At 56.4% G+C, this 15,068-nt stretch overlaps 2 protein-coding genes across 4 annotated transcripts in view; one reads left to right on the top strand and one right to left on the bottom strand.

Annotated features, from left to right (window-relative positions):
• Nucleotides 1-8,036, bottom strand: part of HSF1 (heat shock transcription factor 1) — a 27,118-nt gene extending 19,082 nt beyond the window's left edge. For 2 of the 3 annotated variants that reach the window (XM_050800906.1, XM_050800905.1), the window contains exon 1: nt 7,706-8,036. In XM_050800906.1, the coding sequence (XP_050656863.1) occupies nt 7,706-7,822 (117 nt within the window). In that variant the 5' untranslated portion in view covers nt 7,823-8,036. The remainder of the gene's footprint in view (nt 1-7,705) is intronic. The other variant, XM_050800907.1, reaches the window with a different exon arrangement.
• A 106-nt stretch (nt 8,037-8,142) lies between these two features.
• The window catches only part of BOP1 (BOP1 ribosomal biogenesis factor), a 30,154-nt gene continuing 23,228 nt past the window's right edge, over nt 8,143-15,068 (top strand). The window contains exons 1-2 of the mRNA XM_050800877.1: nt 8,143-8,322; nt 10,265-10,474. Coding sequence (XP_050656834.1) covers nt 8,224-8,322; nt 10,265-10,474 — 309 coding nt within the window. The 5' untranslated portion in view covers nt 8,143-8,223. The remainder of the gene's footprint in view (nt 8,323-10,264; nt 10,475-15,068) is intronic.

Consider the following 15,068-nt stretch of genomic DNA (forward strand, 5'->3'; position numbering starts at 1 on the left):
TGTGAGATGCCACACGCTGAGAAGTGTAGGCGTCAGCAAACCCTGAAGCTTGCAGTAAACTCGGAGCCTGTGGCCTCATTTTCCGTAGCACTGTGAAGGACCTGAAACGTGTGTGAGATCCTGCCTGTAGGGACACCTTACATAGGAAGTGTCTGTGTCTGAGTATCTTCTCAAAGGGCTCCCTGGCCCAAAACGTGAACAGTGCCGTATTCTACAAGATGGCCGCGCAGCCCAGGTCACAAGCCTCTTGTTCCAGCCTCCTGCCAAGTCTAAGCTATATCTGCTGATGGGTGTTCTGGGCTCCTGGACTCGGCTGGCTGGCTTCTCCCTCTCTGGGTCATGGGAGTGTGGGCTTTAGAAGTAGCGGGAACGCACGTGTGAGTAGCTGTGGCCCACGTGTGGGGAGCGGGGACCACTGGAGTCAGGGCATGGAAGCAGTGAGGCAGGTAGGAAGCGCGAGCAGGTGCAGAGAAAGTGGGTTACTTTGTGGCCCCGCTCCCCGGTGTGGTTCTGTCCGCATCTGAGCCGCCCGCACCTTTCTCGTTAACGCTTTTCTTGTTTCTGCTCCGGAGGAGCTTCCAGCATGTTCTTACCACACAAGGACCAAGAGCAACACAATCGCCCTCACCTCTCATCACATCTCTCATCACCGGCTGCCCTGCACCTGTGTGGTGGTCACTGCTGCTCACCATGGCCCACAGGGTCACAGGGAGGAGGCTGAGGCAGCAGCAGCCAGTGCTGCCAGATGCCTTGAGACATCTGGGACCACCTCCTTTCCTTGGACAGCCTCCCCTCCACCTGCCAGACCTGGAGGAGACCCCGGAGCCCACAGCCCTCGATATACCCGATGGGAGCTGCTTGCTTCCTCCGGGAAGGCACTGTGAGCCCCACGACCTCTCTCCAGCTGTCCCTGCACACAGGCTGACTCCTCCAAAACTGAGACTTCCAGGGCCAGGCTGTCCATCCCTGGTCCCTCGATAAAGGACTGAGCAAACACTGGCCTGTGGAGTGGGGTGGGCGCGGGGCACTGGAGGCATCTGCCCTCCCCGCAGGAGGCTGCTGCAGCCCAGCCCTTCTGTGCCCTGGGCCCCTCCTCACTGCACCCCCCACCCCCAACACCATCCGGGTAGAGGAAACACGGGAGGCTACAGCACAGAGCCTTTTTAGTTTTTATTTATTTTTTGAGACAGGGTCTTGCTCTGTCACCCAGGCTGGAGTGCAGGGGCTCGATCTCGGCTCACTGCAGCCTCCACCTCTGGGGCTGAAGTGATTCTTGTGCTTCAGCCTCCCAAGCAGCTGGGGTTACTGGCTGGGCCACCTGTGCTTCGGCCTCCCAAGCAGCTGGGGTTACTGGCTGTGCCACCACACCCAGCTAATTTTTGTATTTTTAGTAGAAATGAGGTTTCACCATATTGGCCAGGTTGGTCTTGAACTCCTGGCCTCATGTGATCTGCCCCTCCTCGGCCTCCCAAAGTGCTAGGATTACAGGTATGAGTCACCGCGCCCGGCCAGAGCCTGCCTTTTATAGCGTTTATAGATCTCTGCCTGTGTGTGTGTATCTGTCTATCTCTATGGAAGGGGAAGGAGAACACTTGTGGGAAAATCCAAACTACAATTCTGACTATGAACCAGAAATACCACTCACTCCCCAGGGTCTAACTCAGAAGGCCGGTGGGGGCCACCGCCCAGCCCCAAGGGCATGGGACCGGTGGGCTCTTGCTGCACAACTTGGGAAGGCACGGTGCCCTGGTGGGCGGTAAGTGAGAGCCGGACCCCTCTGGGAGGGAGCACGGACTCTGGAGTTGGTTTCACCACATTTCAGCGCTTACTTAGTGAAGCTTCTTCACATCCAGAGCCTCAGTTTTCTTATCTATAAAGTGGAAATTATGCCATCTACCTGAATGGCTACAGATGGAACATGACAAAGAGCAAGGAGGCTTAACCTCGTGCTATGCACAGAAGCTTTATGAGGACAGATGTGTGCCTTTTTTTTTTTTTTTTTAAGAGACAGAGTCTTGCTCTGTTGCCCAGGCTGGAGTGCAGTGGCGCGATCTCAGTTCACTGCAAGCTCTGCCTCCCGGGTTCGCGCCATTCTTCTGCCTCAGCCTCCTGAGTAGCTGGGACTACAGGCGCCCGCCACCACGCCCGGCTAATTTTTTGTATTTTTTAGTAGAGACGGGGTTTCACCGTGTTAGCCAGGATGGTCTCAATCTCTTGACCTCGTGATCTGCCCACCTCAGCCTCCCAAAGTGCTGGGATTACAGGCGTGAGCCACCGTGCCTGGCTCCAGCTGTGTGCCTTCTTATGGCCACACCAGGAGGTGCTCTGATCCGGGCACACATCAGGCCCTCCAGACCCTGCAGCACTCCTCACAGCTGCTGCTGTGGGTCCTCCAGCATCTTGGGCCAAATGCCAGATCATCCAGGGTGGGGCCAGTGGGCCTGCTAGGTCTTGGCGGCTCTCAGAACCACAGAAGCAGGGGTGGCCCTGCCTGCCGTGGGAGCTCCAGACACCATCTGTGGCCAGGGTCTGAGTTACTGGGTGTGGCCATGTCGGCTCTGCTTCTGTAACTCCTCATGTGCTTATGAGTAGACACCCTGCCCCTGGCCTCACTGCAGGGACCACTCATGCCCTGCCCCCTGCCTCACTGCAGGGACCACTCTGCTCCCAACTGTCCACCCAGAGACCCTCCACAGCGGCCATCTGACCACTGGCTTTCAATGGACCTCTCCCCCGGGATAGGCCGAGGGCCTTGGTGACCTCCGGCTCACTCAGTCTCAGGGAGCCCCAGGGTCTCAGCACATCCTTCTAGAGTCCTTCCTGCTGCCAAAGAGAAGGGAGCTGCACCCATGAGGCTGGGGCCAGGTGAAGACAGTGAAGCATGCAGGAGCCCACGTCTAAGGAGGCCCCGACTCTCAGTGCCATCCAAATGCAGGGTTGGTCTTAAACGAATGCCTCAGGGCCAGGCGCGGTGGCTCAGGCCCATAATCCCAGCACTTTGGGAGGCTGAGGTGGGAGGACGGCTTGAGTCCATAAGTTCCAGACTAGCTCGGGCAATACGGCGAGACCCTGTGAGACCCTGTCTCTACTAAAACCTTAAAAAAAAAAAAAAAAAAAAAAAAAAAAAAAAAGCCAGGTCTGGTGGTGCGAGCCTGTAGCCCCAGTGACTCAGCTGAGGTGACTGGATTACTTGAGCCTGGGAGGTAGAGGCTGCAGTGAGCTGCAATCATAGCCCTGCACTCCAGCCTGGGCAACAGAGCAAGATCGTGGCTTAAGGAGGAAAAAAAAAAAAAAAGTGCTTCCTTAAATTTTGCACCCAGGTGCCCCTCAGGTGCCCCCTCTGGTCTCACCCTGATCCTGAGGCCTCTATCTACCTGGGTTCATTCTAACCTGCATGACCATCATTCTAGCATTTGTCTAGCACAGGTCGTGTGGCTGTGCCTTGTTCTCAGGCCTCAGCCTGGAGTCCACAGCTGCCCAGGGCAGCCACAGTTAGCCCTGCAGGGCAGGGGGACGTAGGGCTGGGCTGGTCTCTTTTTAGAACATGATCAGGTTTGAAAACATTTTCTGCTCTCGCTTATGAAATATATGTTCACTTTTTTAGCCGGGTGTGGTGGCTCACGCCTGTAATCCCAGCACTTTGGGAGGCTGAGGTGGGTAGATCACTAGGTCAGGAGTTCGAGACCAGCCTGTCCAATATGGTGAAACCCTATCTCTACTAAAAAATACAAAAATTAGCCGGGTGTGGCCTCGGTGACAGAGTGAGACTCTGTCTCAAAAAAACAAAACAAAACAAAAACTCAACAACAAAAAAATGAAGTATATGTTCATTTTTTTAAAAAAATATTTTAGAAAAATATAACTATAAAAATTATCTGGGCTGGGTACAGTGGCTCACATCTGTAATCTCAGCACTTTGAGAGACTGAGGCAGGCGGATCACAAGGTCAGGAGTACTAGCCCAGCCTGACAAACATGGTGAAACCCTGTCTCTACTAAAAATACAAAAAAAATTAGTCGGGTGTCGTGGTGGGTGCCTGTAATCCCATACTCAGGAGGCTGAAGCAGGAGAATCACTTGAACCCCGGAGACAGAGGTTAAAGTGAGCCGAGATCGTGTCATTGTACTCCAGCCTGGGCAACTCCATCTCAAAAAAAAAAAAAAAAAAAAAAATCCGTAATCTCACCATCTCGGATGTCAAGATTACTTTTCATACTTCCTTATTTTGTTAATAAAGGTGGGACAAAATCATAGCTTGTAAAAAACTGAGATGATGGTGAACCCAGTTCTGAGGCTTCACTTTCTGCTTCTGTTTGGGTCTCCACGCTGTCAAATTCTCTGAAGAGGCTGCTGCCCTCCTGAGTCAGCTGCACCCAGCAAGGCCCTAGAAGAGCCTCCGCTGGTGGACAGAGGAGCTGCTGCATGCAGAGGAGGAAGCTGGGCTGAGGGCTGGCACCAGGGCACGGGGCAGGGAGGCTGCGGGTCCCTGGTCTCACGGGTCTCAGTTCTATGGAGCTGCCTGTCAGTCCAGGTATTCAGTCCCCCAACCCCGTCTTTGGGTCTCAGTGGTACTGGATCCAGGCACACCTTTGGGATAAGCTGTTAAAAAGCTGGCTGAGGGAGGACCACCCACATCCATGCCCATGCTCCTATGTGGATCTCCCGGGATCATAACCTTGTGGCTGACACGTTTCCTCTCCAAGGCAGATGGGGCTGTGCTGTCCTCCACGACTTGCTGGGTCCCCTCAAGGCCTCTGCCTGTGTGGGTGGGGTGCTCATGGGAATGAGGGTCTGGGGGGTGGGAAATCGAACACCACAGGGATGGGGCCATAGTCCCCACCACATGGGCTCTCCTGGACAGTGACCCGGCATTCTGCCTCCAGTGGCTGCAGTGGGAGTCCCGATCTCAGGCCAGGGAGGGGAAGTGCAATGGTTGTCCAGAGCTGGTCCCATTCCTGGCCAGGCTCAGTAAAGTCACTGGCCAGTTTCTGGGCCTCAGTCTCCCCCAAGTTATTCAGCCTGGAGAATTAGTCACCATGCCTGTGATTCTGCCTCATCTTCTTGTGTCAAACAGGGAGGGTTTTTCTTGGCAGAATGGTGGTAAGACTTTGAGCCAGGAGACTGTCCCAGAGAAGGCAGCAGAGAGCAAGAGCACCAGGGCCTTCTCAAGGCCTCCGAGAGCCAGCTGGGCCTGGGCAGTAGATTTGTGGGAGGGTCCCCTGTTGGGACTCTGCCGACATGGAGTCCTCAGGGCTTGTGTGAGTGCTCTCAAAGCCACAGGATGGGACGATCACCTCCTTTCTCCAGGCCACACAGCCAGCGCCAGAAAGCTCTGCAGCTCCCTGCACAGTCTGGAGAAGGGCTTCCTTCCAGTTTGAAGTCAGTGTTTCTATCTCATTGCCATGCTCGCCCCCACTGCTACATCCTGCACCAACCATTGCCACTTTATACTGACCAGGTGGAACCAAACACTGACATTCCACACGGCTCCCCATCCCTCCCCAGGGAGAACAGGCCCACAGGTGGTGCACCTGTGAGGAGAGTGGAGGCTGGCCACAGGCCTCATCAAATCTGCCTCCCTTGCTCAAAAGCCCTGCCCAGAACATGCCTCGGTCTCAAAAAAGAGTACACTGGGACCTAACCCACATGCCTCATAATCTTTTAAGCAGAAACAGCAAGCACATTATGGGACAGGACAGATCATGCTAGTAGGATTAAGCTTAGAATATCCCAGATAATCTCAGATGCCCCTCCCCCAATGGGGCAAGAGAGTACTTCTGAGGGTTAAGGGGAATAAGAAAAAGAAGGAAGGGCTGGGTGCAGTGGCTCACACCTGTAATCCCAGCACTTAGGGAGGCCAAGGCAGGTGGATAACTTGAGGTCAGGAGTTCCAGACCAGGCTGGCTGATGTGGTGAAACCCCATCTCTACTAAAAATACAACAATCAGCCAGGTGTGGTGGCGTGCATCTGTAGTCCTGGCTACTCGGGAGGCTGAGGCAGGAGAATTGCTTGAACCTGGGAGGTGGAGGTCGTAGTGAGACAAGATCGCACCACTGCACTCCAACCTGGGTGACAGAGCGAGAAGCCGTCTCAAAAAAAAAAAAAAAAAAAAAAAAAAAAAAAGAAAGAAAACGAAAGACGGATAAAAGAAAACAGAAACATGGGAATACTTCCTTTGCACAAAAATGCCAAGGTCTAGAATGAAGAGATGGTGAAATGAAGTCAGCCTGCAGGAAGGCACACTGCGCCGTAATGGGACTTGGGGATGGGAAGGCCGACACAGACAGAGGTGTCAGCAGAACAAATACAAAGTGTTTCTGAAAAGAGCAAAGATTTCCAGTCCTCTCTTTATTCCCAAACACTCTGTAGGTAAAGCAGGGCCTCAGTAAACCGGAGAAGCAGAAGGCCTGGCCTCCTGCCTGGAGCAGCTTCAGTTCAGACTTTTCTTCATTCCTAACAGCAGAAAGAGGCTGTGCAAATGGGAGGCCCTCAGCAGAGCCTGAGGAACTCTGGGGTCTTAGCTCCTGGGAGGCCACACATGCTTGGTGGCATCCCGCCTGTCACGGTCCCTCCAAAAGCTCCCAGTGATCAGTGGGAGCTTTCTTTTTTCTTTTTTTTCTTAAGACAGGGTCTCATTCTTTGCCAGGCTGGAGTGCAGTGGTGGAATCTCGGTTCAGTGCAACCTCTGCCTCCCAGGTTCAGGGGATCCTCCTATCTCAGCCTCCCAAGTAGCTAGGACCACAGGCAAGCACCACCACGCCCGGCTAATTTTTTGTATTTTTAGTAGAGTCGGGGTTTTGCCATATTGTCTTGGCTGGTCTCGAACTCCTGGCCTCAAGTGATCTACCCGCCGCCACCTCCCAAAGTGCTGCTTTCACAGCAAAGAGTCACCCCGCTCGGCCAGTGTGGCCTTTCTTCAGGCCATCACTTGCCAGCCACAGGCTGTGGCTCTGCCCCTCACCGGACACGACGTCACAGCCGGGATGTGAACAGCAGATTTTGATCTCCAACTCCAGACAATCACTGATTTACTTCTGCAAACCGGAGCTGTCCGGTCTTGCAGGGTCGGACCGTGTAAACAAGCCTGCTGCCAGGCAACTGGCAGAGACACGAGTAAAGACGCCCCACAAGGAATGAAAAACAAAACTCCTCCTGGGAAACCCAGATTTGGGATTCGGAAACGAGCTTGAGATCAACCTGAAGCTTCATGACGTCTTACTTTCTGTTTCCACTGCCTTTCCTTTTCCACTACAGCGACGCCCTCCGCTTCACGTGCCAAGTCCTGACTTTCTCCGAATAGTTGCCGACCCAGCACCCCGTAGGCCGTCCCCCGGGGACGCCGATGTCCTCTGGAGCACAGCGTCCGCTGGCGAAGCCGGGTGCTTGCCCTAAGCGCGGACACTTCCGCAACCGCCCAACAGTTAGCAGAAGCCCGATGCAAGGGACGCCCCATTCTCCCATCCCAGGGAAACTTCGCTGGGGCAGCGGTTCAATCGGGTGTGGGTCTCGCAGCCGCCTTCCCAACTTAAGGCTCTGCGTTTGGGCAGGCTCGGGACCCGCCGCCCTTCCTGGCGGGGGCAGGGCAGGCTCCCCGCGCGTAAGCCGAGGTGTGGCAGGGCCCCTCCCCGCAGCCCTCCCGCGCCGTCCACCGCGGCCCTGCTCCCTCCCGGTCCCCACGGGCCCCGCGCCCGCGCGCTGCCCTCACCGGGCTCCAGCAGATGAGCGCGTCGGTGTCCGGGTCGCTCACGAGGGTCCACAGCTTGGTCAGGAAGGCCGGGACGTTGCTGGGCCCCGCCGCACCGGGGCCCACGGGCAGATCCATCTCGGGCAAGGCGGGAATAGGCGGAGGGAGCGGCCGCGAAGAGGGGCCGAGGGCCGGGCTAACGCCGTTGCCGCGCCAGCCGTCCGGGCCGAGCCGCCGCCCGCTGCGCACACACAGCCCCAAGGCCCAGCATGGCCGCCGCCATCTTGCAACGGGCGCGCTCCCGCCGCTGCCGCCGCCGCCGCCGCCGCTGCCGCCCTCTCGCGTCCCCCCCGGCGCGAGCACGCAGGCCCCGACCCCGCCCCGGCCCCCGGCCCCGCCGCGCGCCTGCGCGTGTTGGTCCCGCCCCCCCCCCCCGCCCGCCAATCGGGGCCGGGCTGGGCGGGGCGCGTCCTCCTGCGCACGCGGCCGTGTCGCTGCCGGAAGCGGCTGTTCGGGTCGCGGCCGGCGCGCGGCGGGACATGGCGGGTTCGCGGGGCACGGGGCGCACGGCGGCGCCAAGCGTGCGGCCGGAGAAGCGGCGGTCGGAGCCCGAACTGGAGCCTGAGCCCGAGCCAGAGGTGACTGCGGCAATGCGGGGCGGCGAGGCGCGTCCCTAGAAGGCCCAGCGGGCACGTGGCCGCGCTGGGGCGGGTGGGCCCGGCTGCTGTCACCTGGGCGCCCGTGCCCAGTGAATCGGCCTTGGGCGTGGGCGCAGCTCCTCTATCGGGGGGTCTTAGGCAGAGCAGACTGCAGGGTGAAGGACGGCGTCCGGGAAGCAAAGAAACGGGGGTGCAGGGAGTGGGGATAAGCGCCCCTTGCAGCAGCCTCTCTGGCCTTTCCATTTGTGCGTCCTGCCAGTAAAAGGGCTCGGCTTGCGCCCCCAGTAAATGCTTAACCTACTTATGCGCTAGTTAATCAAGTTTTTATGCTCATGGGATAGACGGGAGAATAAGAAAACCTGAATAGAACCCAGAGTCTGCTGCGTTTGTTGTATCAGAACTCACTGTTGCCCTCTGCCAGCTCAGCCCCGTCTTGGTTGTGGGGATCGTCAAATTGGGTGGTGGAGGGAATGGACAGCCAGCCTCTCACAGCCCCCTCGGCCGCGTTGGGTTGTTGAAACTGCCCCATTGCTTTGTGAAGCGAACTCAACTAATCCTGGTTCCCATGGGCTGAACGGCCCGCAGGCCGCTCTAGGCGCCAGGTTCTGCTGCTTGCACCCTTGAGTTAAATGGTCTTCAGGAGCCAGTTGTTTGTGCTCAGGCCATGCATGCCATTTCCACTAGTTATTGTGGTTGTGTAGCTGACTGAGTACCAAGACACATCATGACTGTGTGAGAGAGGCATTGTGTGAACACTCAGTATGCAATAGCTAATACATCCAGGTGGTACCTTAAGTGAGACTTGTAAACTATTAGGAAAGCAGTAAAATCTAGAATTCTACATTCAACTGCTTCCATTATCTTTTCTTTCCTTTTTCTTTTTCTTTCTTTTCTTTTTTTTTTTTTTTTTTTGAGATAGAGCCTTGCTCTGTTGCTCAGACTGGAGTGCAGTGGCACAATCTCGGCTCACTGCAGCTTCCATCTCCCGGGTACCTCAGCCTCCTGAGTAGCTGGGATTACAGGTACCTGCCACCACCAGCTAATTTTTGTATTTTTAGTAGAGATGGTTTCACCATGTTGGCCAGGCTGGTCTTGAACTCCTGACCTCAGGTGATCCACCCCCCTCGGCCTCCCAAAGTGTTGGGATTATAGGCATGAGCTACTGTCCCTGGCCTTCAGCTGCTTCCTGAGTCTAAGTTCTTGTTCCACTTTTTAAGGCTAGTGAAGGACCTAAACACTGTGTGTGCTGGTGTCACGCAGCCAGCAGGGCTCTGCTCAGAGAGAGGAATGGGTGGGTTGGTGTGTGGTTGCAATTGGAGTCTGTCATTCCTGTGACTCGTCAGCCAGTCCTTTCATTTTGCTGATCAATGGTTGGTCCCAATCTGGTTAAATGAGGAGGCTTCTGCTGCAGGTGGTAAAAGCCCTTCGGGGACCCCTGTTCTCTTCCAGCCCCCAGCCCCTTTTCTAGTGACCTCATGACTCTGGGGCCTTGGATGCCAGGGTGAGGTGTGGAGAGGGCTTAGGCAGGCTGTGTGAGGGAACCAGTGGAGTCCAGCCCAGCCTGACCCCACAGGGCCTCTGGAGCGGCAGTGGGCGGTAGAGAGCAGTGTGAGTTCTGTGCTGAGAGCTGAGCTCCAAGAGGAGGAGGTTGTCCTTGAAAAGCCCCTTCCCCGTGAGGTGCTAGAAATTAAAATGTCGATGCCAAAGGCAGGAGTCTGTCTTATCAGTGGAGGTAGAAGATGAGGAAGGCTCAGGTTGGGTAGATAGTTTTGGTGGAAGTTTGTGACTAGAGGGATGTGGTCCTGGAGGCTGCATGGAGCTGCTGGTGGGTGCCTGGAGGGGTGAGAGGCAGCTCTTCCTGCAGTGTTCAGCGCCCCATGCCTGGAGGGGCAGTTGTCACCAACCCAGTGTTTCCTTGCAGCCTCCTCTCCTCTGCACCTCTCCGCTCAGCCACAGCACCGGCAGCGATTCTGGCGTCTCCGACAGCGAGGAGAGTGTGTTCTCAGGCCTGGAAGATTCCGGCAGTGACAGCAGTGAGGATGATGACGAAGGCAACGAGGAGGGAGAGGATGGAGCCCTCAGTGACGAGGGCCACAGTGGGATGGAGAAGACCACTGAGGAGCAGGTGCAGGTGGGTGAGCGAGGAGCCCCCTCGAGGGCTCACCCCCATGTGCAGGTGGCCTTGGGCTTTCTGAGGCTGCCACCACACTGCCTTCTCCACGGTCCCTCAGAACCCCAAGGCCCGCGTCCCTCCTTCGCTGCAGCTGGGGCACACTTGGGCTCTAGGACGCTGGTTTCCATCCCCAGTTGTGTGCCGTTCCCAGGAACTCTGAAAATCCACATGCCTAGGCCCTCAGATGATGCTTGGGCAACCCACCTGGCAACAGGCTGGGTTTCCTTGAGGCGGGGATTTTGCTGCCTGGGATCCAGTGGCAGGACCCAGCCGAGGAGGGAGCTGAGCAGTGTGGCAGGGCTCAAGCAGGCGGCATGGGGGCCCCAATGGAACTCTCCTGGGCCTGACCCCACAGGGCTTCAGGGGCCTGAGCAGCCCGTGGGTGGAGAGTTTGACATTGTACTTGTTGCAGCTGTGGTGGGGAGAGTGCACCCTACTCTTATTGAGAACAACAGGAGAAAAGCATAATTTAACTAAAACACAGCATTTGTTAGTTTTTACTTATTTTTTTGAGACAGAGTCTCGCTCTGTCGCCCAGGCTGGAGCGCAGTGGGGTGATCTTGGCTCACCGCAGCCTCCATCCCCTGGGTTCAAGCAATTCTCCTGCCTCAGCCTCTCTAGTAGCTGGGATGACAGGCATACGCCACCACACCCGGCTAATTTTGTATTTTTAGTAGAGACAGGGTTTTGCCACGTTGGCCAGGCTGGTCTCGATCTCCTGACCTCAGGTGAGCCACCATGCCGTGCCTTTTTTTTTTTTTTTTTCCCCTAGACGGAGTCTCATTCTTGTCGCCCAGGCTGGAGTGCAGTGGGGTGATCTTGGCTCACTGCATCTTCTGCCTCCCGGGTTCAAACAAGTCTCCTGTCTCAGCCTCCCGAGTAGCTGGGATTACAGGCGCCTGCCACCACGCTCGGCTAATTTTTTTTGTATGTGTAGTAGAGACGGGGTTTTGCCATGTTGGCCAGGCTGGTCTCAAACTCCTGACCTCAAGTGATCTGCCTGCCTCGGCCTCCCAAAGTGCTGGGATTATAGCTGCGAGCCATTGCACCTGGCCCAGGATTTGTTATTCTAAACATTCTGGAAATTATTTGCAAGGATTTCCTCTCCCAGTAGTTTTGGTGTTCTGGAAGTTATGGCCTTGGCAGAGGCTCCCGTGGGAGAAACCGAAGAGCCGTGGCTTGTTCATTGTGTGCTGGCTGTGTTGGGCCGGCTTGTTTACTAGGAAGAAAAGATTCAAAATCACACTTGATTTAGGGTTTAATTGTAACACTAACATACAGAGAAAATGATGTGCTCTGTTGACAGTGGTTTGTAAGATTACAGACAACTATGTTACCCCTTCTTGAGTTTTTAAAATGACACAATACTGGGCCAGGCACAGTGGCTCATACCTGCAATCCCAGCAGCTCGAGAGGCCAAAGTGGGAGGATCGCCTGAGCCCAGGAATCCAGGCTGCAGTGAGCTATATGATAGAGTCACTGCACTCCAGCCTGGGCAACAAACAAGACCCTGTTTCAAAATAAATTATAAGATACAATATCCTGGAAAATAATTTAGATATTGCAGCAGCATCGTTCAGTAGGGTGGAAGCTCCCACTCAAGGCCCTCACTCCTAACCAGTGAGCACAGTTAGTGCCCTGAGGTACGTCTTTCAGGGCTTTTGTCCCTTTTTAAATTAAGGATTTACACATTTACATGTTAACGATTTTCTTTCTTTTTTTTTTTTTTTTGAGACGGAGTCTTGCTCTGTCGCCCAGGCTGGAGTGCAGTGGCCGGATCTCAGCTCACTGCAAGCTCCGCCTCCCGGGTTTACACCATTCTCCGGCCTCAGCCTCCTGAGTAGCTGGGACTACAGGCGCCCGCCACCTCGCCTGGCTAGTTTTTTGTATTTTTTAGTAGAGACGGGGTTTCACCGTGTTAGCCAGGATAGTCTCGATCTCCTGACCTCATGATCCACCCATCTCGGCCTCCCAAAGTGCTGGGATTACAGGCTTGAGCCACCGCGCCTGGCCATGTTAACGATTTTCTTATTAAATTCTTTCAGCCGGGTGTGGTGGCTCACGCCTGTAATCCCAGCACTTTGGGAGGACAAGGTGGATGGATCACCTGAGGTCAGGAGTTCAAGACCAGCCTGGCCAACATGGTGAAACCCTGTCTCTACTAAAAATACAAAAATTAGCTAGATGTGGTGGCACGTTCCTGTAATCCCAGCTACTCGGGAGGCTGAGGTATTAGAATCACTTGAACCCAGGAGGCAGAGGTTTCAGTGAGCTGAGATCGCGCCACTGCACTCCAGCCTGGGTGACAGAGCGTGACTCTGTCTCAAAAACCAAAAAAATTTTTTCACATAATAACATATCCAAGTACCTGAAAGGTACTAGAGGTCCTGCGGAGTCCGGGGAGGCGCCATCTTCTCACTGCTTGTCTCCTGGCCCCCGGAGCTCTAGGTCCTCTGCACTGCCAAGTGCGTGCTTGCCAGCCCAGTGCATGCTTGCCTGCCCAGTGCGTGCTTGCCTGCCCATTGCCCTGCTCAGGTTTCTGTGACCACGTAACTGGCTGCCCCACGCAGGGTGTTTTCCAAAGTAACGCTGTCTGTGGTCTGTGTGCTCTGTCATCCAGCAGGGCCTGAGGCGGCAAGTCCGGCCAGGCTGGTGGGGCGTTCTTCGGAGTTCCCCACACCACTGGCTGCTGGCTGGCCCAAGGCCCTACCCGAGGCCCTGCCCTGTTGTGGTGTGCATGCCTCTGCCATGTGTCCTGTGCTTTAGCTGAGGGGCCGAGGCCCTGCCCTGCTGTGGCGCCCGTGCCTCTGCCTGTGCGTCCTGTGCTTTAGCTGAGGGGCCGAGGCCCTGCCCTGCTGTGGCGCCCATGCCTCTGCCATGTGTCCTGTGCTTTAGCTGAGGGGCCGAGGCCCTGCCCTGCTGTGGCGCCCGTGCATCTGCCTGTGCGTCCTGTGCTTTAGCTGAGGGGCACATTGGGCCCTGTTGGGGTGTTTTCAGTTCTAAAGTGTGATCCTCATGACTGAGTTTAAATTATTCCAGGCTTCTTAGTGGGAACCCCTCCCTTTTCCCCCGTTTTCCCACCCATTCATCAGAAGCCACCTAGGCACCTTGGCCTGCTGAGCGACTGCTCCCTTCTGCCTCCTGTCTGTGCCCCTCTTGAATGGTGAGAGTCCTTTCCCATCGTGCTCCCCTGCAGGTGGAAACGCAGCTGGCAGCCCGGTGCTGCTTCCTGCGTGTTCTTTTGGCCGTGAGTGTGGCCACGTGAGGCCTCCCAGGGTGCCGCCAGGATGGCCCCGTCATGCCCAGTTGTTGGCCTCAGGTTAGGCGTGTTTCTCTGTCATCCTGAAGCAGTCCAGGGCTCCTGACGCCTGTAACCCGCCACCTCCCACTCATGTCGTGGGTCCACGGGGCCGGGCCACCAGGGGCTCTGCCAGCCACGCTCGCCTGCCACAGCCATCTGGAGGAGTCTGCCCCCGATGCCCCTCCCCTGATGCCCCTGCCAGTGGTTGTGGGTCCTCAACCCAAGAACCCTTCCATTGAGCGGCTTCTAGAGTCAGTGCCCCTTGGTCCTGGGAATATACACCACAGTGACATAGCAGCTTCTCCTGCACCGCTGCGAAGTGTCCTTGCTGTGCCGTGGGCGTGCCCAGATTCTGTGATCCTGGCCACGGCCACTCGTGTGGTCTTGCAGACGGTTCCTGTCTCCCTCCTGTCGCTGTTTCCTCCATAGTGGTTGGCAAGACATGGCCCCTGTGGCCTCTGCCTCGTGCGTCTGAAGGACACCCCAGCCACAGCGTCACGTCAGACTGGAGCAGTGGCGGGATGGGGCTGGGCGTCAGGCAACACGCGTGTGTCACGTCACGGACACTCAGGCAGCGTCACGTCATACTGGAGCAGTGGTGGGTTGGGGCTGGGCGTCAGGCAACATGCGTGTGTCACGTCATGGACACTCAGGCAGCGTCACGTCAGACTAGAGCAGTGGCGGGATGGGGCTGGGCATCACACAACATGCGTGTGTCACGTCACGGACACCTCAGGGACACATGAAGTCGGGCCGGGCGAGGGCCTCACTCCCCAGGCCACCCAGCCTTCAGTGGATGTACCTGGCCTAGATGGTGCTGTGAGGAAGGGGATATGTGACTGGCATGGGAGGGAGCTGGGGCTTTGTCTCTGCCATCCTGGCAGCAATGTGGCTGATGGGTCACCTTCAGAGAGCCTCCTTAATAAATCTGATTCCAAGTGTGTGCCCCATGCCAACCCAGACAGGCCAGGGGCGCCCTGCGGAGCACCCCACGGTGGGAGGCCCTTGTAGCAGGGAACCCGGTGACTGCTGGGGGTCAGCTGCTGGCAGCCCCTGTGGAGACCTGATCTGGGTGGACCAAGGGTGGGCGTGCGTCTGGCTTCAGTGCCAGGCCACAGGCTTCCCTCTGGTTTTCTGCCCTCAGGCCTTTAGCGTTGACACGCCCACGAGCCTGCCTTCTTGTGAAGGGCTGTGCAATTACACAGTGTTCATGGAGCAGGCGCACTTGGCATTGTAGGGCCCCTGTGGATG

The sequence above is a fragment of the Macaca thibetana genome, chromosome 8 (assembly GCF_024542745.1).
Source record: "Macaca thibetana thibetana isolate TM-01 chromosome 8, ASM2454274v1, whole genome shotgun sequence".
In the NCBI taxonomy this organism is placed as follows: domain Eukaryota; kingdom Metazoa; phylum Chordata; class Mammalia; order Primates; family Cercopithecidae; genus Macaca; species Macaca thibetana.